Source organism: Protomyctophum parallelum, assembly GCF_964188405.1.
Source record: "Protomyctophum parallelum genome assembly, chromosome: 18".
NCBI lineage: Eukaryota > Metazoa > Chordata > Actinopteri > Myctophiformes > Myctophidae > Protomyctophum > Protomyctophum parallelum.
In genome coordinates, this window is record NC_139716.1 from 43514651 (window position 1) to 43542184 (window position 27534).

At 44.7% G+C, this 27534-nt stretch overlaps 2 protein-coding genes across 2 annotated transcripts in view; both read left to right on the forward strand.

Moving 5' to 3' along the window:
• Positions 1-708: 708 nt before the first annotated feature.
• tsc22d4 (TSC22 domain family member 4) lies at positions 709-20368 on the forward strand. The gene is made up of 5 exons (XM_083788480.1): positions 709-908; positions 2539-3040; positions 14992-15071; positions 19140-19191; positions 20143-20368. Exons 2-5 carry the CDS (start codon positions 2540-2542, stop codon positions 20272-20274), a joined length of 765 nt encoding a protein of 254 aa, XP_083644606.1. The 5' UTR covers positions 709-908; position 2539; the 3' UTR covers positions 20275-20368.
• A 6309-nt stretch (positions 20369-26677) lies between these two features.
• LOC310876154 (retinal guanylyl cyclase 2-like) overlaps positions 26678-27534 on the forward strand; it is a 36064-nt gene continuing 35207 nt past the window's right edge. Inside the window, exon 1 of the mRNA XM_083789599.1 lies at positions 26678-26841. Coding sequence (XP_083645725.1) covers positions 26718-26841 — 124 coding nt within the window. The 5' untranslated portion in view covers positions 26678-26717. The remainder of the gene's footprint in view (positions 26842-27534) is intronic.

The window sequence follows — 27534 nt, forward strand, 5'->3', positions numbered from 1 at the left end:
TATTTTTCAATAGCTAAAGCACAACATGATGCCGACACCAAAATGGGTGCCCGGTCAGAATGGCTTAAAGATGTGTTATGGACTGACTTCCAAGTATAGTAACTCCAAAATACAATCTCATTCAAGGAGGCTAATCATATTAGGTGTTTTATTTTTGAAATCCCACTGCCAAACCCCAGGTAGTTGGCCAACCGGTCAAGACACCACAAACGGCGTCTTGTCATTGTAACATCCGGTTACGTATATTGGGCTCTTCAAAATAAGGGTTGCCCGCGATAAAACATTGGCAATGCGTAGATTGCTGGCTGGTCAAACGGTTAGTAGTTGTTTGTAGTAGTTAGTTAGTAGTGAGTTTAGCCTTGGTAATAGCCTACTTTATTATTGTAATGTTGGTACAAAGATGTTCTGCATTATCTGACAGCTGCACTGACTGAAGGCCGCCTCTAGGTGTCACAATGGAACCAATCATCACATCATAACAGAGGGGTGTGGCGTCCTCTCAGAGAGAGAGAGAGAGAGAGAGAGAGAGAGAGAGAGAGAGAATTGTTGACAAACAGTTTAATTACAACTATTGGTGAGAGAGAGTGGGAGGGAGGGGGAGAGAGAGAGACAGAGATAGAGATAGAGTTGTGTTGACAAACAGTAGTTCAATGAGAGAGAGAGAGAGAGAGAGAGAGAGCAAGAAGGGAGAGAGAGAGAGAGCAAGAAGGGAGAGAACGAGAGAAAACGGGAAGAAAAGAGAACAGGGTGTGAGAGAGAGAGAGAGAGAGTTCTGACGAGACTGACAGTTGTGGACTTGTTCACTCGGTGACATCACTGGATGCAGACAGACAGACAGACAGACAGACAGTCTTCAATAGAGAACTGATTGTTTGACTTTTGAGACATCGTCAAACTACACACTGCAGGTCAGTGCGTGCGTGTGCATGTGTGTGTGTGTGTGTGTGTGTGTGTGTGTGTGTGTGTGTGTGTGTGCGCGCGCCCCCGCACGTGTGTGCCTGCCTGCGTGTGTGTGTGTGCGCTAACAAAGTTGTGAAACCATAAAGCGTAAATCTACAGTTGGGCAACGCCACAGAATGTTACAAATGGAAAGTGGAAAGTGCAGCATGCAGTGACATTTAACACATTTAACACATTACAACCAAGGCTTAGGGTAGAATGTCTGTGATCTAAACCAGGGTCTATTATGTATTCAGCATTTGAGCCACGGACCACCATTTGATGACATTTAGACTCTCAGACTCAAAACTAAAGATCTTTTCATATTGTTGGATTACATTTTATTCTGTCCATAATTCTGTTTATGTGGTACCAATAGGAGAAATAACAGCAAAATGTTGATCAAAAAAATCAATTCAGACTTATTTTTAATTAACCCATTCTGACCTGAGATCAGATTCTAGAAATGTCAGTCGCTCTTCGATTTAAAAAAAAATAGCAGACCTACAAGCTCGTATCGCGCCACTCGGTGGCGCGATATGAGCTTGTAGATCTGATATTTTTCAATAGCTATAGCATAACATGATGCTGACACCAAAATGGGTGCCCGTTCAGAATGGGTTAAGTAATGCAGATCTTGAACAATAATTTAACTCTTGAGAGTCAACTAACTATCAGAGATCAGATCAGAGATCAGATTCTAAACTAAAAATGTCAATGACAATGTCATTGACATTTAGTCAAATGAAAATAAATGGACCCATGAGGGTCCATTTGGTTTCATTCTGCGCTCTCAAGAGTTAACCCATTCTGACCGGGCACCCATTTTGGTGTTCTGATCTCAGGTCAGAATGGGTTCATCAGACCAGTGTGTGTCCAGTGGAAAACCTCGTATGAATCTGATCTCAGGTCAGAATGGTTTAAAGATGTGTACATTTGGTTACCAACTCCATCATGTAGCTGCAGGGGTCCACTGGGAACCACCTCAAGGACCACTGGTTGAAAACCACGCCTCTAAACGTGTGGTCAGATCTGACCTTAACCCGTCCATGGCACATGACATGATGTGATCTAACCTTGTTATGGTCCCATATCCCCTCATTCATGTTGTAGGACCTTTCACTTCCACATTTGCATTTCCACTTTGTTCACAATGTCTGCCATTGTGGATTTTCCAAGCTGGCATGGAATGGAAACAAGCCTGGCTTTATCCACCAACAGTTGGTATTTTGACTCTATATTATACTGTATTGTCAATTAGTTGGATGAGAGGGAGAGAGGTGGTGGAGTTAGCTGGTTTTAGCATAGCCTACACTTTGAGGGTCCAATGGAGTTAGCTGGTTTTGTCAGAAGCACACAATTATAGAATGACATTCACGATGCATGAAACTAAACTTAGTAAAAACATCAAATAGAATTCTAAGGTGACATGAAGATGAATAAAACAAAGCATAATGATTTCAGTTCATATTATGTTATATTCAGAACAAATAACGTGTGTGTGTGTGTGTGTGTGTGTGTGTGTGTGTGTGTGTGTGTGTGTGTGTGTGTGTGTGTGTGTGTGTGTGTACGTGTGTGTGTGTACGTGTGTGTGCGCAGGATGAGTAAAAAGAGGCGTAGCTTCCAGATCACCAGTGTGACATCATCAGACTACAGCCAATCTGCGCCCAGCTCTCAGGGAAGCTCATCCCAGCCGACCACACCTTCCCTTCTAAGGAAGTCCAGCTCCCATGATGCGTCTTCCAGGTTTCGAGTCATCCGATTGGCCGCTGGGCGGGGGCAGCCCTATCGCCGGGGGCGATGGACATGTATGGACTTCCTGGAGCGTGAGGAGAGGGTGGGGTTTAGGCGTTTGATGGACACCATGAGACACGCCCACTCCATGGAATCCCTGGACGCCATTGGTCGTTTGGATAGAGAAGGGGGGGATGGGCATCATCATGTGCACTCTCATGGCCCCTCCCACCTGTTGGCCGGTCAGCCAATCAGACGAGAGGGCCCGCCTGCTCCCCCCGCCGACCAGGAAAGCAAGCAACCTATCAGAGTGCAGCATTTACACTCCGCCCCTCCTCTCCAATTGGACGTTGATTCTGCAGGAAGGGTAAATATGACAAATGTTGTTTATCAATAATAATAATATAATTAATACATTTGACAAATAATTAAGGCTGTCAAAATTATCGCGTTAATGGCGTGACGCCGCTTTAATCAATTGCGTTAATTAATTTAAATATTTTAACACAATGAACCCATTCTGACCGGGCACCCATTTTGGTGTCGGCATCATGTTATGCTTTAGCTATTGAAAAATAGCAGATCTACAAGCTCGTATCGCGTCACCGAGTGGCGCGATACGAGCTTGTAGGTCTGCTATTTTTGAAAAATCGAAGAACGACTGACATTTTTTAGAATCTGATCTCAGGTCAGAATGGGTTCATCAGACCAGTGTGTGTCCGGCGGAAACCTCGTATGAATCTGATCTCAGGTCAGAATGGGTTAACTCATGTGCAGTCTTGACCCGCAATGTTGTCCCTAAACATGTGTGAACGTCAGCCTAAACATGTGTGAACGTCAGCCTAAACATGTGTGAACGTCAGTCTAAACATGTGTGAACGTCAGTCTGTTAAACATGTGTGAACGTCAGTCTAAACATGTGTGAACGTCAGTCTAAACATGTGTGAACGTCAGCCTAAACATGTGTGAACGTCAGCCTAAACATGTGTGAACGTCAGCCTAAACATGTGTGAACGTCAGTCTAAACATGTGTGAACGTCAGCCTAAACATGTGTGAACGTCAGTCTAAACATGTGTGAACGTCAGCCTAAACATGTGTGAACGTCAGCCTAAACATGTGTGAACGTCAGCCTAAACATGTGTGAACGTCAGTCTAAACATGTGTGAACGTCAGCCTAAACATGTGTGAACGTCAGTCTAAACATGTGTGAACGTCAGCCTAAACATGTGTGAACGTCAGTCTAAACATGTGTGAACGTCAGTCTCTAAACATGTGTGAACGTCAGTCTAAACATGTGTGAACGTCAGCCTAAACATGTGTGAACGTCAGCCTAAACATGTGTGAACGTCAGTCTAAACATGTGTGAACGTCAGTCTAAACATGTGTGAACGTCAGTCTAAACATGTGTGAACGTCAGTCTAAACATGTGTGAACGTCAGCCTAAACATGTGTGAACGTCAGTCTAAACATGTGTGAACGTCAGCCTAAACATGTGTGAACGTCAGTCTAAACATGTGTGAACGTCAGTCTAAACATGTGTGAACGTCAGCCTAAACATGTGTGAACGTCAGTCTAAACATGTGTGAACGTCAGCCTAAACATGTGTGAACGTCAGCCTAAACATGTGTGAACGTCAGCCTAAACATGTGTGAACGTCAGTCTAAACATGTGTGAACGTCAGTCTAAACATGAGTGAACGTCAGTCTAAACATGTGTGAACGTCAGTCTGTTAAACATGTGTGAACGTCAGTCTAAACATGTGTGAACGTCAGTCTAAACATGTGTGAACGTCAGCCTAAACATGTGTGAACGTCAGTCTAAACATGTGTGAACGTCAGTCTAAACATGTGTGAACGTCAGCCTAAACATGTGTGAACGTCAGCCTAAACATGTGTGAACGTCAGTCTAAACATGTGTGAACGTCAGCCTAAACATGTGTGAACGTCAGCCTAAACATGTGTGAACGTCAGTCTAAACATGTGTGAACGTCAGTCTAAACATGTGTGAACGTCAGCCTCTTGACGGTTCACTTCATACAACAGTGTCCCATATTCCCATAGTCTTCTAGGCCAAAACCCCCTCAACAGGTCTTAACCCATTCTGACCTGAGATCAGATTCACACGAGGTTTCCGCCGGACACACACTGGTCTGATGAACCCATTCTGACCTGAGATCAGATTCTAAAAAATGTCAGTCGTTCTTCGATTTTTCAAAAAATAGCAGACCTACAAGCTCGTATCGCGCCACTCGGTGATAGATCTGCTATTTTTCAATAGCTAAAGCATGACATGATGCCGACACCAAAATGGGTGCCCGGTCAGAATGGGTTAAACATGTGTGAACGTCAGTCTAAACATGTGTGAACGTCAGTCTAAACATGTGTGAACGTCAGTCTCTTGACGGTTCACTTCATACAACAGTGTCCCAGATATCCATAGAGTCTTCTAGGCCAAAACCCCCTCAACAGGTCTTAATATGTAGCGGAAAAAAACACTGGCAGGAGTCCCGACTCCTGGCAGCAAATTGCATTCCAAATTGCATTCCCGACCCAAATGCACTGAGGTAAACTTGATGTTGATTGATTAAACACAGCGTGCCACGCTGCCACCCAAAACTAGCTTCCCATAGCCTGTTATTTTTGTGCCGAGTAAATGGTAAATGGTGCATTTATATAGCGCCTTTATCCAAGGCGCTTTACAGAGATTGTGCATTACATTCACCCATTCACACACACATTCACACACCGATGGCAGCGGAAACCATGCAAGGCACCAACTAGCACATCGGGAGCAATTAGGGGTTCAGTGTCTTGCTCAAGGACACTTCGACAGTAACTCTGGGGGAGCCCGGGTTCGAACTGGCAACCTTACGGTTACCATCCAGCCACTCTACCCCTGAGCCACCGCCGCCCCCACAGTAGCGCTGTGTAACATCACCTCGGCCAACACAACACAGCTCTCAAGTGATTGAAGTGAAGCCTGACTTGTGCTTCGTCGTACGATGTGTTGCATGCTATTAAAGAATGGTTGATCTGCAAGCTCGCAACGCGTCGCATCCGGAACGCGTTGTTGTGAGCTTGTATAGATCGTCTATTTGCAGGTACGCAGAAATATGCAGGATGTGAGACGTTTAGAAACTTTTTGCCTTCACAACAAAAGCATTTCAGCTGAAAGTTGAAAAGAGCTAATATTACAGTATCAGCATGGGCATATTAGCAAAGTGGAAAAGGATTAGGCCTACTGGTTCGGTGGCATTTCACATTGCAAAAGGGTGCAGGAAGAGTGGGCACCTCAGTGTTAAAGGTATATTCAGTGATTTCACTCAAAAAACCTTAGGTTTCGTTTTTGGCTGTGGGACCCAGCCTTTCGTCCAATCAGGATAGAGAGTCAAAAACAAAACCTAAGGTTTTTTGACCCCCAGGGGTTAACTGGGGACAGGGAGGAACTCCTTATATGGTCAGCACACTCTATAGTAGGGAGGATTATCACAACAAAACAAAAAATAAGTGATATTTGAATTAAGTGAAATCACTGAATATACCTTTAAATTGGCTTTTCCCCCTCCAAAATGTAAAATAAATAAATAAGGAATTATTTTGTGGTGATGGATGGACATCATGTAAAAGTTGTCACTTTATTAATCCCAAAGGGATTACTTCATTTGTTTTGGTTTGTATTTTTTTAATTTTTTATAAAAACAATATATTTGAATAGTGTAATTATACGTTAATTATAATAATAATTTCTTCTATTTTCTACATGAATATAACCACATTATATAACCATATCAAATTAAATGGGAGTTAAATGCTGCAATTTGTAAAAATGGCAAAATATGACTCCTAACGTGGTTGAAGTGGGACTCATCAAATGTCCCTGGGACTCGATCTAAAAGACCATCCCTGCATCCCGGGACTCATTGTGGGGCGGCGGTGGCTCAGCGGTAGAGTGCCTGGATGGTAACCGTAAGGTTGCCAGTTCAAACCCTGGCTCCCCCAGAGTTACTGTCGAAGTGTCCTTGAGCAAGACACTGAACCCCTAATTGCTCCCGATGTGCTAGTTGGTGCCTTGCATGGTTTCCGCTGCCATCGGTGTATGAATGTGTGTGTGAATGGATGAATGTAATGCACAATCTCTGTAAAGCGCCTTGGATAAAGGCGCTATATAAATGCACCATTTACCATTTACCATTTCATTACATTGAAAACCTAGTTACATCACTGGGCGTTAATCAATTGCGTTAATAATTAAAATATTTTAACACAATTAACGCATGCACAGTCTTGTCCCTGAACGTCAGTCTCTTGACAGTTCACTTCATACAACAGTGTCCCAGATATCCATAGAGTCTTCTAGGCGAAAACCCCCTCAACAGGTCTTAATATGTAAATAAATATGGAATTATTTTGTATAATGGTGATGGATGGACATATTGTAAAAGTTGTCACTTTATTAATCCCAACGGGACTTTTTTTATTTGTTTTTGTTTGCATTTTTTATTTTTTTTATAAAAACAACATATTTGAATAATTTATTTTACCAAAAACATAAAATATCGGTATCTGTATCGAATCGGTATTGATGCTACCGTATCGGTTCGGAAGTGAAAAATGGAGATACTACTTGGATTACTTTTAAGCAAAACTCTTATTTAATTAGACGAATCACGTTTTACCATTGATAGCCAGACAAGAATGTTGAACATAAATATGGTTAAATCAGTGGTTCTCAACCTTTTTACAACAAGCAGAACCACTATAAGAACATAATTGGCTCTCAAGTACCACCATTATGATTCAAATACAGTCCTACAGGCACCACACAAAAGGCTAATTAATTCCAAATCATAATAATATAAATATAAAGAATATATGTAGGCCCTAGCCAAAGCTGCCCTACTGTCGGGCAGTGAAGGCTACAAAATGATATTGATTAAAAAAAAAGAAAAGAACTGGCATAAGACACAAGTTATCACAGGCAGGCAGGCAGTCAGATAGGTGTGCACACACACACACACACACACACACACACACACACACACACACACACACACACACACACACACACACACACACACACGCTGTTGAGGGCTGATTATACCCTGCTGCCTGTTATTATTATGACCATAGAGTTATTTTTTAGAGAGTCTACTACTACTAGTGTTAACCCATTCTCATATCGCGCCACTCGGTGGCGCGATATGAGCTTGTAGATCTGCTATTTTTAAATAGCTAAAGCTATAACATGATGCCGACACCAAAATGGGTGCCCGTTCAGAATGGGTTAAAGTGTCATTTGAACGGTGTCTTATCATTTTCCCACTAACTCCCCGTCCGAATCTCACCCAGAGCGCTTCTGCCGCTCCACAGTCCACCCCGCCTCGGCGCCTCAGAATCAGAATCACTTTATTTGTCATTTTCCTATAATGTACTTGCATACAAAAGAACATGAAATATCGTTTTCCCCTCAGTTATTAGCAGTGCAACATAAAACATAGAGCCTATTTAAAAACACAAGCTAAAAAACTAAAACCAAACATGGACAAACATTTAAAAAGAGCCCCAGTGTGTATGATGACGTGCAATTCATATGGACAAGTTAAAAGTTACCAACACCACGCACAACCTATAAATAAATAAAGTGGCATGGTGCAATCCTTAAAAACAAAACGTTACCAGCACTGTTTTTTTTTTAAAGTGCTGTTGTGCATACAAAAGTGCATTTTCTGTCCAGTTCAGTCCAACGCTTCATTCAGAATGGGTTAAAAAGGACAATAGAAAACAAAATGAAACTCATCCTCTACAACTCCCAGGTCAGAAAGAGCACACAGTCGCTGCTCCTCAGGAATGCCAGTATATCTGCCCACTTAGGGGCAGCGGTGGCCGAACGGTTTGCGGAGCGGTCTTGATACCGGGAAGGTCGCCAGTTTGAATCCCCGGAACCGGCACGTTAAAATCACCACTGCTGAAGTGCCCTTGAGCAAGGCATTGAACCCCTACCATGAAATGTTCTATGAGCAGGGTGTGGCTGTAAACAAGCATCTCGAGCTTAGTCCACTTCCCTGGGTAAACAAAGAACTTTGCTTTGCTTTGCTTTGCTTTGCTTACCTCAACTGCCAGAGGTAAAGCACCAGACCTTAACTGGGCACAGAGGGACCTCTGTCCTCTTTTTTAATTAAATGCAAATAAGGTTCAACATAAGAAGTTTATCAAATAGTTTGAATTGTGAGGGTGTCAAATTAATTTCTTTTGACGGGAGTCCCAGTAAGCTCCCGGATCCTTCTTTATTTTCACCTTGGAAATGTCGCTTAACTCACGTGGCACTTGGCCCCAGAACCTGGATATATACACTTACATTCCCAAAAGTAGTGATAGTATAGTTACCCAGATCTGTTTGACATTTCGAACATAAAGGAGATATTGAACGGTCCATTTTGTTTAGTAACAATGTAATGTGTGATGTGTAATCTGTGAAGAATTTTATATTGTGTTTCTCTTAGTCTGTTACAGGTATAAACCTTTTTAACTGAGTCAATGGCCTCTTGCCAGTCATCTTCAATATATTCATTGTTAAAATCTCTCTCCCGTTTACGGAGGGATGGTATCTCCTGGGAGTACAGCAGTGAGTAAAACGATGAAATGAAATGTGACACCGTACTAAGGTCGCATAAGACATTCTCTGTTTAACTGTAAAGGGAGCCCAGTGGCGTTGGCAGCTGTAGTGAGTTAATAAAATGTCATATTTGCAGGAAACCCAAAAAAAAAGTTCTCTGGGGAGGTTAAACTGTGTCTGCAATTGCTGAAACGACGATCAGAACACCATCTCTAAACAGATCCCCCAATACACGAAGCCCTAGTGAGTGCCAGGTCTTAAAGATGGCCGAACTGCGCCCAGGTCCAAATTCATGGTTGCTAGAGATTGGTATTAGCAATGGCCTTTGGTCTCCTCTCCCTACGTGGATGGTAATCTGTCGTCACACTCTGATAGAATTATAGATAATTGGATTGCCTCGTATCTCCCTATGAATCTTATCTTTATTACCGGTTACCAGTGCCCATAGTGAATTTGGTGAGCAGCCCCACGAGTCCACACAGTTCTTATTGTGTGGATGGCTTGTAGCCATTCCCAGGTGTAACGAGCGTGACAGGCCCAGTTATCCCATTCTGACCTGAGATCAGATTCATACGAGGTTTCCACATGGACACACACTGGTCTGATGAACCCATTCTGACCTGAGATCAGATTCTAAAAAATGTCAGTCGTTCTTCGATTTTTCAAAAATAGCAGACCTACAAGCTCGTATCGCGCCACTCGGTGGCGCGATATGAGCTTGTAGATCTGCTATTTTTAAATAGCTAAAGCATAACATGACGCTGACACCAAAATGGGTGCCCGGTCAGAATGGGTTATAGAAGAGTATATTTGGCATGGCAAGGCCCGCTTTACTGAAAGCAGGTATAATGATTTCTAAAAGCTGTGCAAACGTATTGCGAGCGCCCGCCCCCTAGTGGTCTGTTTAGACAGACTCAAATATTAGACACTTGTAAACCAAAATAATCGATACAATTTATTTTACAATGGATTCTGTTACTATTGGGTGTGCTAAATAACATACTAAAATCTTAGGAAAAACGAACAACCAGAAAGGAGGTTTTCAAGATCATATAGCTATACGTATCTAATATTTGAGTCTGCACAGTTTTTTGAAAACCTTATACCCATACCTAACACCTTGCCAAAAATTTTAAAAAAAAACGTGGTGATTTCTTACGAAACTGCCCCCAGCTATTCCTTTACAATCTCCTGATAGTTGACACAACAATGGTGGTGCCTTATGCAGAATCACATGCTATCCAAAAACAAATACAGGAGCACAGGTCTACACCAGGTCAGGTAGGTTATCCTAGGAGAACAGGTCTCCACCAGGTCAGGTAGGTTATCCTAGGAGCACAGCTAGGTCTCCACCAGGTCAGGTAGGTTATCCTAGGAGCACACAGGTCTCCACCAGGTCAGGTAGGATATCCTAGGAGCACTGCAGGTCTCCACCAGGTCAGGTAGGTTATCCTAGGAGCACAGCTAGGTCTCCACCAGGTCAGGTAGGTTATCCTAGGAGAGAACAGGTCTCCACCAGGTCAGGTAGGATATCCTAGGAGCACAGGTCTCCACCAGGTCAGGTAGGTTATCCTAGGAGAGAACAGGTCTCCACCAGGTCAGGTAGGTTATCCTAGGAGCACTGCAGGTCTCCACCAGGTCAGGTAGGTTATCCTAGGAGCACAGCTAGGTCTCCACCAGGTCAGGTAGGATATCCTAGGAGCACAGGTCTCCACCAGGTCAGGTAGGTTATCCTAGGAGCACAGGTCTCCACCAGGTCAGGTAGGTTATCCTAGGAGCACAGGTCTCCACCAGGTCAGGTAGGTTATCCTAGGAGCACAGGTCTACACCAGGTCAGGTAGGTTATCCTAGGAGCACAGCTAGGTCTCCACCAGGTCAGGTAGGTTATCCTAGGAGCACAGCTAGGTCTACACCAGGTCAGGTAGGTTATCCTAGGTCTAGGTCTCCTCCAGGTCAGGTAGGTTATCCTAGGAGAGAACAGGTCTCCACCAGGTCAGGTAGGATATCCTAGGAGCACAGGTCTACACCAGGTCAGGTAGGTTATCCTAGGAGCACAGGTCTCCACCAGGTCAGGTAGGTTATCCTAGGAGCACAGGACTCCACCAGGTCAGGTAGGATATCCTAGGAGCACAGGACTCCACCAGGTCAGGTAGGATATCCTAGGAGCACAGGTCTACACCAGGTCAGGTAGGTTATCCTAGGAGCACAGGTCTCCACCAGGTCAGGTAGGTTATCCTAGGAGCACAGGTCTACACCAGGTCAGGTAGGTTATCCTAGGAGCACAGCTAGGTCTCCACCAGGTCAGGTAGGTTATCCTAGGAGCACAGCTAGGTCTACACCAGGTCAGGTAGGTTATCCTAGGTCTAGGTCTCCTCCAGGTCAGGTAGGTTATCCTAGGAGAGAACAGGTCTCCACCAGGTCAGGTAGGATATCCTAGGAGCACAGGTCTACACCAGGTCAGGTAGGTTATCCTAGGAGCACAGGTCTCCACCAGGTCAGGTAGGTTATCCTAGGAGCACAGGTCTACACCAGGTCAGGTAGGTTATCCTAGGAGCACAGCTAGGTCTCCACCAGGTCAGGTAGGTTATCCTAGGAGCACAGCTAGGTCTACACCAGGTCAGGTAGGTTATCCTAGGTCTAGGTCTCCTCCAGGTCAGGTAGGTTATCCTAGGAGCACAGGTCTCCACCAGGTCAGGTAGGTTATCCTAGGAGCACAGCTAGGTCTCCACCAGGTCAGGTAGGTTATCCTAGGAGCACAGGTCTACACCAGGTCAGGTAGGTTATCCTAGGAGCACAGGTCTACACCAGGTCAGGTAGGATATCCTATAGGAGCACAGGTCTCCACCAGGTCAGGTAGGTTATCCTAGGAGCACAGGTCTCCACCAGGTCAGGTAGGATATCATATAGGAGCACAGGTCTCCACCAGGTCAGGTAGGATATCCTAGGAGCACACAGGTCTCCACCAGGTCAGGTAGGTTATCCTATAGGAGCACAGGTCTCCACCAGGTCAGGTAGGTTATCCTAGGAGCACAGGTCTCCACCAGGTCAGGTAGGATATCCTAGGAGCACAGGTCTACACCAGGTCAGGTAGGTTATCCTAGGAGCACAGGTCTCCACCAGGTCAGGTAGGTTATCCTAGGAGCACAGGTCTACACCAGGTCAGGTAGGTTATCCTAGGAGCACAGCTAGGTCTCCACCAGGTCAGGTAGGTTATCCTAGGAGCACAGCTAGGTCTACACCAGGTCAGGTAGGTTATCCTAGGTCTAGGTCTCCTCCAGGTCAGGTAGGTTATCCTAGGAGAGAACAGGTCTCCACCAGGTCAGGTAGGATATCCTAGGAGCACAGGTCTACACCAGGTCAGGTAGGTTATCCTAGGAGCACAGGTCTCCACCAGGTCAGGTAGGTTATCCTAGGAGCACAGGTCTACACCAGGTCAGGTAGGTTATCCTAGGAGCACAGCTAGGTCTCCACCAGGTCAGGTAGGTTATCCTAGGAGCACAGCTAGGTCTACACCAGGTCAGGTAGGTTATCCTAGGTCTAGGTCTCCTCCAGGTCAGGTAGGTTATCCTAGGAGCACAGGTCTCCACCAGGTCAGGTAGGTTATCCTAGGAGCACAGCTAGGTCTCCACCAGGTCAGGTAGGTTATCCTAGGAGCACAGGTCTACACCAGGTCAGGTAGGTTATCCTAGGAGCACAGGTCTACACCAGGTCAGGTAGGATATCCTATAGGAGCACAGGTCTCCACCAGGTCAGGTAGGTTATCCTAGGAGCACAGGTCTCCACCAGGTCAGGTAGGATATCATATAGGAGCACAGGTCTCCACCAGGTCAGGTAGGATATCCTAGGAGCACACAGGTCTCCACCAGGTCAGGTAGGTTATCCTATAGGAGCACAGGTCTCCACCAGGTCAGGTAGGTTATCCTAGGAGCACAGGTCTCCACCAGGTCAGGTAGGATATCCTAGGAGCACAGGTCTCCACCAGGTCAGGTAGGTTATCCTAGGAGAACACAGGTCTCCACCAGGTCAGGTAGGTTATCCTAGGAGAACAGGCCTCCACCAGGTCAGGTAGGATATCCTAGGAGAACAGGCCTCCACCAGGTCAGGTAGGTTATCCTAGGAGCACACAGGTCTCCACCAGGTCAGGTAGGTTATCCTAGGAGAACAGGCCTCCACCAGGTCAGGTAGGATATCCTAGGAGAACAGGCCTCCACCAGGTCAGGTAGGTTATCCTAGGAGCACACAGGTCTCCACCAGGTCAGGTAGGATATCCTAGGAGAACAGGTCTCCACCAGGTCAGGTAGGTTATCCTAGGAGCACACAGGTCTCCACCAGGTCAGGTAGGTTATCATATAGGAGAACAGGTCTCCACCAGGTCAGGTAGGTTATCCTAGGAGCACACAGGTCTCCACCAGGTCAGGTAGGATATCCTAGGAGCACAGGTCTCCACCAGGTCAGGTAGGTTATCCTATAGGAGCACAGGTCTCCACCAGGTCAGGTAGGTTATCCTAGGAGAACACAGGTCTCCACCAGGTCAGGTAGGATATCCTAGGAGAACAGGTCTCCACCAGGTCAGGTAGGTTATCCTAGGAGCACAGGTCTCCACCAGGTCAGGTAGGTTATCCTAGGAGCACAGGTCTCCTCCAGGTCAGGTAGGATATCCTAGGAGAACACAGGTCTCCACCAGGTCAGGTAGGTTATCCTATAGGAGCACAGGTCTCCACCAGGTCAGGTAGGTTATCCTAGGAGCACACAGGTCTCCACCAGGTCAGGTAGGATATCCTAGGAGCACAGGTCTCCACCAGGTCAGGTAGGTTATCCTAGGAGCACAGGTCTCCACCAGGTCAGGTAGGATATCCTAGGAGAACAGGTCTCCACCAGGTCAGGTAGGTTATCCTAGGAGCACAGGTCTCCACCAGGTCAGGTAGGTTATCCTAGGAGCACAGGTCTCCTCCAGGTCAGGTAGGATATCCTAGGAGAACAGGTCTCCACCAGGTCAGGTAGGTTATCCTAGGAGAACACAGGTCTCCACCAGGTCAGGTAGGATATCCTAGGAGCACAGGTCTCCACCAGGTCAGGTAGGTTATCCTAGGAGAACAGGTCTCCACCAGGTCAGGTAGGATATCCTAGGAGAGAACAGGTCTCCACCAGGTCAGGTAGGTTATCCTAAGAGCACAGGTCTCCACCAGGTCAGGTAGGATATCCTAGGAGCACAGGTCTCCACCAGGTCAGGTAGGTTATCCTAGGAGAACAGGTCTCCACCAGGTCAGGTAGGTTATCCTAGGAGCACTGCAGGTCTCCACCAGGTCAGGTAGGTTATCCTAGGAGCACAGGTCTCCACCAGGTTAGGTAGGTTATCCTAGGAGAACAGGTCTCCACCAGGTCAGGTAGGTTATCCTAGGAGCACTGCAGGTCTCCACCAGGTCAGGTAGGTTATCCTAGGAGCACAGGTCTCCACCAGGTCAGGTAGGATATCCTAGGAGCACTGCAGGTCTCCACCAGGTCAGGTAGGTCATCGTGGGCACAATGTTCAGAATGTGCCAATCAGGATGGAATATGAAAAATTAGGATGGATCAGTCTTGATCACATGACTATAGAGATAATGTGTACTGATTTATGTGATGTTTGGATAAACTCTAAATTAGTATTGTCTGTCTGTCTGTCTGTCTGTCTGTCTGTCTGTCTGTCTGTCTGTCTGTCTGTCTAGTCTGTCCTCAGACTGTCTGTCTCTCCAGGTGTCTCACAACCCATCCTGAATCCAACCGTGTTCACTCTACCAGAAGACAGGTACATGCTCGCGCACGCACATGCGCATGCGCACATGCACACAGATGTACGCAAAGGATATCAAGCCAAGGAAACACAATTATAGAATGACATTAGCAGGGTTCTTGGAGACTCATATACACTGAGTTGTCGGTACCCAGATTGGAACCCATGACCTTGTGGTCCAAACTCCAAAGTCAAGAGCTGTAATGACTAAGCTAGCTGAACACAATCCCTTGTTTCATTGTAAACAGTAACACCATTCAGTGTATGTATGCGTGTCCTCGTTTTAAACAGTAACACCATTCAGTGTATGTATGTGTGTCCTCGTTTTGAACAGTAACACCATTCAGTGTATGTATGTGTGTCCTCGTTTTAAACAGTAACACCATTCAGTGTATGTATGCGTGTCCTCGTTTTGGGCATGTCATTATCCATTTTTACAGTGTCCACTGTTCATGTGTTCACGTACAAACTTCTCTTCAACTGGGATTTCAGATAATGGTCCATAGATTGTGTGTAGAATTTTTTTTCATGCAAGTTGCTCAATAATCAGGGCAGAGAATCAGGTATAAGCATTTTTCAAAGGGAATATCTGAGCTTACTGGTCAAAGTGACAGATGTGTTCCCCATGAGTCAAGGAACACGTGGAAACAAGTGCCATGACTTTTGGCCAAATGAGGCATGAGTTATGCCCGTTCAAAGTTTTCATTTTCAAGAAATTGCTATAGCGCCCCACTTTGGCCTATTTCACAAAACAGCAATTTTCATTGGCTCATACAACCTTATTTCTTTAACTAAAAAAATAAGTACTAAGATTTCTTTGTCCGTATAGGTCCAAAGTTCACGTGTAGAAGTGCATTTTGATCAAAGATCCTGGGAAGATAGAATTGAACTGTTTTTCATATAATTCAAAGGTCAAAAGTCAGAGCACGAAAGTTGTTCGGCATGAGGAGACGCATGTGTGTATCGACGTTCTATTGCAGACGGTCAAACGGTTCATGAGCTATGCCTCTTCAAAGTTTGCATTGTGCTATAGCGCCACCCTTTGGCCAATGGTAATGGGCTTCGCTTAGTCACCGTTTGGCATTGCCCTCTACCAGATTCCTGCGTTTTGCGAAAACCGAACTGTTATTTTTGACAGAAGAAGAATGAGGAGAAGAAAAAAACAAAAAAACAATTAGGTACCAACATCCCTTTGGGACGTACTTGGTCCCTTCATAAAACGAAACATAATGATGTTTTATTTATTATTGTAATATTCAGAACAGAAATAACCTAACTCAATTAATCGGTAAGCTGTTTACACACCAACTCTATGAACCTGTGTGTGCGTGTGCGCACGTACGTTACATGTATTGTTGTGGTATTTAGAGTGCCTGTGTGAGTGTGTGTCAGGCTGGTGTGAGCTAAGCATGCGCACACACACACACACACACACACACACACACACACACACACACACACACACACACACACGGCTCTGTTCTTGCTCATTTAGCGTTGTGGAGAGAATAGAGGAACTATTCAGACACTGTTAAATGAGCCTCTCTCTCTCTCTCTCTCTCTCTGTGTATATTTTTAGACTTCATAGCAACCGAACCAGAGAGAGAGAGACCTGCAGTTTGTTTAGGATTTTTTGTTTGTGATTCTAGGAGTGAAAAAAAGAAATTAAGTAATTAATTAATTAAAATAAAAATGTTACCGAAAAGCAATGCTGGGTCTTACAGGGTTAAACCAATAGTAGTGTATAGTAGTCTCTGCTGCCATATATGGGCATGCCGCAGCTACTTGTGAGTGTGACATGAGTGACATGCGTTTTGCATCATGAGGACATGAGTTTGTGAAATAGTCCGGCAGCCAACAGGTTGGTGGGAAATTTGGTATTTAGTTTTTATTTTTTTATTAAAATATTGCCTCTACATTATATTGTACCATAGACTGTAAAAAATATGGACAAAGCGTTCCCCAGGTCTAACATGGACGTAAAATGAAGCCTGTTATTCCTGCACTGTAAATCGCCATATTTCTAGATCCGTTTTGGCCCAGCTGGCCATTGGCTGGCTCCGTTTTGGCCCAGCTGGCCATTGGCTGGCCCAGACAACGAGGCGGGACTTCCCCCCTTCTTCTCCGTTGGTTTTTATTTTGACTCGAGTGGGAGGGGAATCCCGATCATAGACTGTAACGGTAGCCACGCCCCTCAGAACATACGCAACTTTATGCCATTATATGAATCGCGATTTCCTTATAGGCTTCACAAAATATCTGTCTGACTGCCCCCCTGTATTGTACATACATTCATGAATCCACTTGCTGACATGCTGTCAGCTTTGAACATTTCGTTTTATAGGGGATTATATGTGACCATACCATTTATAAGGCAATATTTTCTAAATGTCATTATGCCTTATGTAGCATGTGACATGTCAAACTAGGGGGGGTTTCATGATTCTGAATCCATACCAAGCATTAGTTTTGCACGAACACTCCTTGGGCCAAAATGTGCTAACCTCATCACATTTGAGATGATGGCTCTGTCCATTTTTAGCCCAAGGAGTGTTTTTTTGTGCAAAACAAATGCTTGGAATGGATTTAGAATCATGAAAACCACCTAGTTTGACATGTCACATGCTACTTAAAGCATGATGAAATGTTGTCAATTGTTTTGATCAATTGATATTAACCCATTCTGACCGGGCACCCATTTTGGTGTCAGCATCATGTTATGCTTTAGCTATTGAAAAATAGCAGATCTACAAGCTCATATCGCGCCACCGAGTGGCGCGATACGAGCTTGTAGGTCTGCTATTTTTGAAAAAATCGAAGAACGACTGACATTTTTAGAATCTGATCTCAGGTCAGAATGGGTTCATCAGACCAGTGTGTGTCCAGCGGAAACCTCTGTATGAATCTGATCTCAGGTCAGAATGGGTTAATGGTATGGTCACATATAATCCCCTATAAAACAAATTGCTCAATATCGACAGCCGGTCAGCAAGTGGATTCATGAATTTATGTATACTAGGGCCTTACCCTTATACGTATGAACAGGAAATTATGTACAGTGTGGGTAATGCAATATAATGGATCACATTGATTGGGAGGGAATTGTTAACGGGTGATCTTGGGAAGTTGGGTTGAACTTGGGCACAAAATTAATGGTATTATATTAGATAGATAGATAGATAGATAGATAGATAGATAGATAGATAGATAGATAGATCATCGGCAATCATAGGTCATTGCACTGTCACAGCGGTGGCTCAGGGGTAGAGTGCCTGGATGGTAACCGTGAGGTTGCCAGTTCGAACCCGGGCTCCCCCCAGAGTTACTGTCGAAGTGTCCTTGAGCAAGACACTGAACCCCTAATTGCTCCCGATGTGCTAGTTGGTGCCTTGCATGGTTTCCGCTGCCATCGGTGTGTGAATGTGTGTGTGAATGGGTGAATGTAATGCACAATCTCTGTAAAGCGCCTTGGATAAAGGCGCTATATAAATGCACCATTTTACCATTTTTACAGTAATGTAACTTTGGGAGTGTAGCCAGATGAACCTGCTCATTCGAATACTGGACTACTCGCCCCGGTGCTTGCCCGTTTTTCCTCCCGGAATTTCCCCCAGTGAGGGGGATAACTTTGTAATACTCTATTGGCTGTTTGTATTCTTTTTGGAAAAATATAAAAAGATACTCCTGTGGAAAGGCTATATTATTTGACTTATATTGAACCTATAAAAATGTAGTATTATTTAGTATATGTAAGGTTTTTCCCCCTCAAATGGTACCTCGTCAGATAATCCCCACATATCCTACAACAACTTCTGTGAACAGACTTCACTGTAGTAGCTTTTCATAAATTATATTTGTACTTAGGCTGTTCTGCTGTCATGAAAGTTTATAGTTAGAGAAATTCAAAGTCCAGCCGTCTGCTGTCCAGCCTCTCCCACCCCTCACTGGGGAAAATTCTGGGAGGAAAACAGAAACGGGGCGAGTGGGCTTGTTACCGCTCATTCCATGTTGTGGACACCGCGTTGACAGTGCATGTGTTGGCGCTAACTCACGTAACGTTGTTTGTGTGTGTGTGTGTTACAGTGATGCCGGTAGCAGCATGGTTGCCATTGACAACAAGATCGAACAGGCCATGGTAAGTGTTAGTGTAAATTGTGTGTATTTTATTTTAACCCATTCTGACCTGAGATCAGATTCATACGAGGTTTCCGCCGGACACACACTGGTCTGATTAACCCATTCTGACCTGAGATCAGATTCTAGAAATGTCAGTCGCTCTTCGATTTTTCAAAAATAGCAGACCTACAAGCTCGTATCGCGCCACTCGGTGGCGCGATATGAGCTTGTAGATCTGCTATTTTTAAATGGCTAAAGCATAACATGATGCCAACACCAAAATGGGTGCCCGGTCAGAATGGGTTAACATGACTCGCTTAAAAGACTATAGTATATGTGTTGTTATTATTTTTATTATTATTTATTTTATTATTTTTACTTGCGCAAGCAGAGCGCGCAAGTAAGTACTGTAATTGGCTGCACATGTTGGTGTTGTCCGTCGGCCAATAGGGGACCACCGTTTTTGCTCTGGTGCACTGGCCTAAAAGTGGGTCCTTAAAAACTGCTAAAACTTCTGAAATGTATGTATGTAGGTATGTATGTGTGTATGTATTTTAAAAGGGGAGGCTTTTTTGTAAAAATCCCTGCCCGCAATACCTTCATATATTTAAAATGAGTCCAAAATAGGGTTACCAGTGAAGGGCCAACTGCCTATTCACTGGGGACTATGCAAGGCAGAGGCGTCCACCCCCCTGAGTCCAAGTTTAAGCTAGACCGCATACCTATGTATGTATGTATGTATGTATGTCGGGGTAAGAATGGTGGTCCCTTATTGGCTGTTGACAACGGGTCTAAAGGATTTAGAACAGCAGTTGTAATAGACACTAGTTAGTACGTATAGCAGTACTTGCGCGCTCTGCTTGCGCACAAGTAGGCCATGTATGGCCTACTTGTGTGCAAGGCGCAAGTTGGCACCTCGACAGAGTGCATTTCTAGTTATTATTATTATTAATATATTTCTTGTTTGCAGGACTTAGTCAAAAGTCACCTCCAGACTGCAGTCAGAGAAGAGGTGGAAATGCTCAGAGAACAGATCAAAGAACTTCAGGAAAGAAATGATGAGCTAGAGCGAGAGAATTATATCCTTAGACGTCTACACTGAGCACACACACACACACACACACACACACACACACACACACACACACACACACACACACACACACACACACACACACTTATTATACTGTACTTCTAATGTGCCTGTCTGTCCTAGCAAACTGTTAACCCATTCTGACCTGAGATCAGATTCATACGAGGTTTCCGCCGTACACACACTGGTCTGATGAACCCATTCTGACCTGAGATCAGATTCTAAAAAATGTCAGTCGTTCTTCGATTTAAAAAAAATAGCAGACCTACAAGCTCGTATCGCGCCACTCGGTGGCGCGATATGAGCTTGTAGATCTGCTATTTTTCAATAGCTAAAGCATAACATGATGCTGACACCAATATGGGTGCCCGTTCAGAATGGATTAATGAAGTATTCAGTCAATCAATGAATATGTGATCAATAAGTTTAGTTTTGTAAGTGATTTAATATAATATATATTTGATTTCATTTGACAACACTGTGAAAACAAGCAGAATATTTGGTTTATTTTCTTTTACATTTTACTATGAATAATTATTTAGGTTGGTTTTGCTGTTGTCAGTGAATGAGAGCATCCATTTAATACTGCACTTTACTATTGGATATGTTTTCTTTTGTTTTTGTTTCTACAAAATGTAAAACATTAATATTTTTTGTCTGCAAGAACCTTATATTGTATCTATATTTATCGAATAAGATCCTTCCAGCAGATTTCCTGTGGTCTACTATTGCATTCACTCTTCAGTATGTAGAACAGTGGTGACGCCTGCTGGACAGTCTCTGTAACTACACCCTGCATCAGCGCCACAGGCCAGTCTGTTTAATTTTTTTAACAGTAAAAAAAAAAGGTACAGATTTATTCTAAAAAGGGTGCTAAAAAGACAACCCAATAAGCCCGGGGCTTGTTTCCATTACGGTCCCGTGTAATCGATGAATTTAAAGATAAACAATAATAATGCAAAACATACATGTACAGTATAGGAGTGGTAATAAGTGTTGGTTGGGGGGAGGGGCGGGGTCATTTCTGGTGATAATCTTAGATCTGTTATTACAAACAGCCTCTTGTTTTCTCCTGCTTCTGGAATGTTACCTTTTTTTACTCTTGCTTTATGCATATTGTGTCTGGATTAACACCAGTCCCACATACAGTGTACAGTTGTGTACACATACACTTAAGCAATAAGCCACGAGAGGTCTCAGGTTACCGGGTATTTTACACTGCCTGGGAGCGTAGGCAGACCCGAGGCGCAGCCGAGGGTCTTCTACCTCCCAGCCAGTGTAAAATACCCGGTAAGCTGGGGCCTCGAGTGGCTTATTGCTTTTCTAAAACGGTTACAAACATATAGCAATATTAAAACTATTAAATTCACAAAAGTATCTACGCTTTGTGCCACCAGAGCGAGCGACCCAGAGCCAAAACACTTCCTTGTTTTGCTCCGCAAGTAGCCTATGTGACGGGAGAATAGCGCTTGATGTATTTACGGGGCTGCCTGGAGCCACACATTCACAGTCATATGAGCCGGGCGGTGCTTAGACGCCCGCACGGCATGTGTTTGTAAAGCAATCAAGCGCTCCCCTTCCCCAGTTCAGCTACAAGGCTGCAGTTTGATACAAAGTGATTGAAGGAGTGGGTTATCGGTGAAATTTACACCGGTCACGTGACGGTAACCAGCCAATCAGAATGAAGTATTGGGACTACCCGTTTTAGAATCATGGATTAACACCAGTCCCACATACTGTAGTGTACAGTTGTGTACACATACACTCATGTTTAAATTGTATTTGAATGCAATTATAAAGATTTAAATAATTTGTGGTTATTAAGATGGCTCTTTTATTGCTTCCGTCGTCGAATCAATTTCTGTAGAGGGGAGAGGTTTTCTTTCTGTAGCAAAGTATGTCATGTCCAGGATTCTGATACAAGTCCCCCAGACCCCCGCTTGGTCAGTGTCGCCCACGCAACCTTTTCTTTGGTGGGTGAGCTGGTCATTGTTAACCCATTCTGACCTGAGATCAGATTCATACGAGGTTTCCGCCGGACACACACTGGTCTGATGAACCCATTCTGACCTGAGATCAGATTCTAAAAAAATTCGTTTTTTTTAGATTTTTCAAAAATAGCAGACCTACAAGCTCGTATCGCGCCACTCGGTGGCGCGATATGAGCTTGTAGATCTGCTATTTTTCAATAGCTGAAGCACAACATGATGCCGACACCAAAATGGGTGCCCGGTCAGAATGGGTTAGGGGTTCAGAGTCTTGCTCAAGGACACTTCGGCATCATCTCTGGGCGAGCCCGGGATCGAACCGGGAACCTCACGGTTCCCCAGTGGCCACTCTACCTCCTGAAGTAACAAATCACACATGTGTGAAGTGAGGGGCGCTCTTATCATCATCATACTCTACATCACATTCCGTGATGAGCCAATCAAATCAAATCATCACAAATGTAATTTTGTGTGTGTGTGTGTGTGTGTCTGTGTGTGTGTGTGTGTGTGTGTGTGTGTGTGTGTGTGTGTGTGTGTGTGTGTGTGTGTGTGTGTGTGTGTGTGTGTGTGTGTGTGTGTGTGTGTGTGTGTGTGTGTGTGTGTGTGTGTGTGTGCGCACGCACGTTTCTAAAGGGTTAAATGTGTTAATCCTAATCTGGATTTACTGCAGCCTGGAATAGATTACTCTCTGTTGTCATGGCAACCAGCAAGCACAAGGTCATGAACTCTGTGTGTTTGTGTGTGTGTGTGTGTGTGTGTGTGTGTGTGTGTGTGTGTGTGTGTGTGCTGTAGTGGGGAGAGGTTTTTGGTTTGTAGATCTTGTTGAGCATTAGATGATAGATCATATCTCGTGTTGAGCTGGTCATTGGGTTAGGGTTAGTTATACGCTAGTTTGGCGTTAAGGTTAGAGTGAGTCGTTATGAAAGTAGCTCTCAAGTCAAATCAGATAGACGCCCCTCACTGCCTCACATATAATAACCTCTCCCTTTTCCTCCTCTCTCTCTCTCCCTCTCTCTCTCTCTCTCTCTCTCTCTCTCTCTCTCTCTCTCTCTCTCTCTCTCTCTCTCTCTCTCTCTCTCTCTCCCTCTCTCTCCCTCTCTCTCCAGGGCTGGACTAGGTCAAAGATCTGGCCCTTACATTTGGCCCAGTCCGGCCCACCACAACTGGCAAGCACATACTCTACCCCCCCCCCCCCCCCCCCCCCCCGCTCTATTGAGGCTCACACAAACAAACAAGCCCTAATACCACCAGTGCAGTACTTAGTTTAGACAGGTTTTGGTTTAGACTAGTCATTGGTTTAGACCAGTCATTAGTCCTACAACTACAACCCATCTCAAACCCTCACCCTAAACCTATAACCTCCCACGGGGCAGCACACACCTAAACCTAACCTTAACCCATGTCTAACCAATGACTAGTCTAAACTATAAGTATGCATCCCCTTTTATACTGGAAAAAACTGACTCCATGTGCAAAACGGTATGAAAGCAAAAAAATTGAAATGGGGAGACCCATTCATTGGGCGGTCCACCGGGTATGCGCCCTGTACGTCAAATGGCCAGCCCTCACATTTCTCTCTCTCTCTCTCTTCTCCTCTCCTCTCCTATCCTCCCCTTCCTCTCAGCCAATCAAGATGCTCAAGATGACAACTTTCAGCCAATCACAGGAATACTGGACTACTCGCCCCGGTGCTTGCCCGTTTTTCCTCCCGGAACTTTCCCCAGTGAGGGGGATAACTTTGTAACATGCTATTGGCTGTTTGTATTCTTTTTGGAAAAATATAAAAAGATACTCCTGTGGAAAGGCTATATTATTTGACTTATATTGAACCTATAAACAATTTAGTATTATTTAGTATATGTAAGGTTTTGCCCCCTCAAATGGTACCTCGTCAGATAATCCCCACATATCCTACAACAACTTCTGTGAATAGACTTCACTGTAGTAGCTTTTCATAAATTATATTTGTACTTATTTGTTCTGCTGTCATGGAAGTTTATAGTTAGAGAAATTCAAAGTCCAGCCGTCTGCTGTCCAGCCTCTCCCACCCCTCACTGGGGAAAACTCTGGGAGGAAAACAGAAACGGGGCGAGTAGTCTTGTTACCAATCACAGCGCCAAGATCACATCTAGACTTCATCTCTGCATGACTTATAGATATAATTGGTTGATGGATAGGAATTAATGTACAAGAAATGTAAAATTCTCGTCCACTGAGCTAATAGATTTGAACTGGCTCTCGTGCACAAACCCTGAATAAATAAAGTTTATTAATAAAGGTTGTGTACACAACCTTTATGAATGTGGGCGTGGCTGGTGGCCAGGGGGAGTGTCCGAAAGCAGTAACCAATCGGAACGCTACATGGTGATAGAGAAGGTGTGTGTGTGTTCACAGAGAGCTGCAGACACTGATGGACACACTGAACCGGTAGGGGGGTGGGTGGGGGTGTGTGTGTGTGTGTGTGTGTGTGTGTGTGTGTGTGTGTGTGTGTGTGTGTGTGTGTGTGTGTGTGTGTGTGTGTGTGTGTGTGTGTGTGTGTGTGTGTGTGTGTGTGTGTGTGTGTGAGAGAGAGCTATCTTTATATTATAGTATTTGACCGATGTACCACATGGATGTGTAATGTTGCGTTGTGGGTTTGTAGATTGGCTGTTGTCCACAAAGGTTGGCGACAGATGGGTCTAGAGATCTACAATAATAATGAACTACATTAAACGTATAACATTGTTTAACTGTAGTTCTGTTTCATATACATTCACATTCATAGTTAAGTGTTAAATAGCTCTATTGTGACCGTAATCATTGCTATATAGACGAGTGTTTGTTCAGTAACAGTGTTAAATAGCTTTTTATTGTGATAGTAATCGTGTGTCTGTGTGTGTGTGTGTGTGTGTGTGTGTGTGTGTGTGTGAGGGTGTGTGTGTGTGTGTGTGTGTGTGTGTGTGTGTGACAGTGTTAAATAGCTCACTGTGACGGTAATTGCTATAGAGAGTGTGTTCAGTAACAGTGTTAAATAGCTCTATATTGTGACAATAATCATTTCTATAGAGTTTGTTCAGTAACAGTGTTAAATAGCTCTATATTGTGACAGTAATCATTGCTATAGAGTGTGTTCAGTAACAGTGTTAACTTAAATAGCTCTATATTGTGACTGTAATCATTGCTATAGAGTGTGTTCAGTAACAGTGTTAAATAGCTCTATATTGTGACAGTAATCATTGCTATAGAGTGTGTTCAGTAACAGTGTCAAATAGCTCTATATTGTGACAGTAATCATTGCTATAGAGTGTGTGTTCAGTAACAGTGTTAAATAGCTCTATATTGTGACTGTAATCATTGCTATAGAGTGTGTTCAGTAACAGTGTTAAATAGCTCTATATTGTGACAGTAATCATTGCTATAGAGTGTGTTCAGTAACAGTGTCAAATAGCTCTATATTGTGACTGTAATCATTGCTATAGTGTTTGCTCTCAGTAAGAGGTTGGTGATTTTTAGCATTAGCTTATCAGCTTTGCAGCTAGCATTACCAGCATTAGAGGCTTTAGGATTAAAGCTCACAGACATTGTGTCACTCTATAGGCAATAGGATGTTCTGTAAGTCCCTCTAGGCTATAGGATGTACCGTATGCCCCTCTAGGCTATAGGATGTACCGTATGCCCCTCTAGGCTATGGGATGTACCGTATGCCCCTCTAGGCTATGGGATGTACTGTATGCCCCTCTAGGCTATAGGATGTACCGTATGCACCTCTAGGCTATAGGATGTACCGTATGCCCCTCTAGGCTATGGGATGTACCGTATGCCCCTCTAGGCTATGGGATGTACTGTATGCCCCTCTAGGCTATAGGATGTACCGTATGCACCTCTAGGCTATAGGATGTACCGTATGCCCCTCTAGGCTATGGGATGTACCGTATGCCCCTCTAGGCTATAGGATGTACCGTATGCACCTCTAGGCTATAGGATGTACCGTATGCACCTCTAGGCTATAGGATGTACCGTATGCCCCTCTAGGCTATAGGATGTACCGTATGCCCCTCTAGGCTATAGGATGTACCGTATGCCCCTCTAGGCTATAGGATGTACCGTATGCCCCTCTAGGCTATGGGATGTACTGTATGCCCCTCTAGGCTATGGGATGTACAGTATGGGGGGATGACTGGCTGGTGGATGGTTGCTGTGTGCTGCTGATAGCTCAGCTTATTCGATATTCGTCGTATGATGGTGTCGTGCGTTGAAAATTTGCAGTACATAACATAGCTACAGTATATCCTATAGCCTAGAGGGATGATTGCTCTGTGATCGTTCATAAAAAACGCTTTCCATTTCCTTTCAGTTTTGCACGGAATCGTCAGGATGCTGTGCTCCCATTGGTCAGTAGGAGTGTGGCTGTGGTCGTCTCTGATTGGCTCGGTGTGGGCAACGACCTTCAACCTGGCCCTGATTGGTCCGTGGAGATGTGACCCAATGTTCTCTAGAGCGCTTCCTTCGGCCGCGGTGAACATGGCGTTGTCCCGGTTACGACAGGACGACAGTCTCACCTACAACTACGCTGTCACCCTATTGGAGGAAGACTGCGTTCTGTCTAAAGGTCATTAGCATATTAATTAACTACCTAATTAACCAGTCTAAACTACAACTACGCTGTCACACTATTGGAGGAAGACTGCGTTCTGTCTAAAGGTCATTAGCATATTAATTAACTACCTAATTAACCAGTCTAAACTACAACTAGCCTCGATCAGTCCCATTTGGGAAAGACCAGGGCCACACAATCCGCCGCTCCCGAACTACTCTGCCAGGACTGTGAGGTCTGGCACGTGGAAGGACTAGGCTCTGTGGGTTGACTCCTGTCCGGGCCCCTTCTACGTCTCACCAGGTCCACTCCTGCTCTCACCAGGAGTACAGCCAGGACCTGTGCGTTGCAGCACCAGACACTTCATTCAGGAGTGGCGGATTCTTGAGCTGCAATGGTTCTGCAGGCTCCACCTGGCCCATGTGCTGCAGGCTCCACCTGGCCCATGTGCTGCAGGCTCCACCTGGCCCATGTGCTGCAGGCTCCACCTGGCCCATGTGCTGCAGGCTCCACCTGGCCCATGTGCTGCAGGCTCCGCTTGCGGCTTGAACTACACACAGGAACAGTGTTTCTTCCATGCGCTACCAGGGAAACTCCCCCCTGTCGGCTTGGCGGCTTGGACGCTCATGCATAGAAGGAAGCATGAGGTCAGTCCGTTGCTCTACCCAGGTTGGCGGAGGGAGTATAGCGCCCAGGATTACACTAGAT

Bases quoted from the DNA above. Each gene is read 5' to 3' on its own strand.
- tsc22d4 (XM_083788480.1), top strand. From the start codon at position 2,540: ATGAGTAAAAAGAGGCGTAGCTTCCAGATCACCAGTGTGACATCATCA. The intron at 3,041-14,991 runs GTAAATATGACA...CTGTCTGTCTAG, and splicing joins ACGTTGATTCTGCAGGAAGG to TCTGTCCTCAGACTGTCTGT. The intron at 15,072-19,139 runs GTACATGCTCGC...TGTGTGTTACAG, and splicing joins TTCACTCTACCAGAAGACAG to TGATGCCGGTAGCAGCATGG.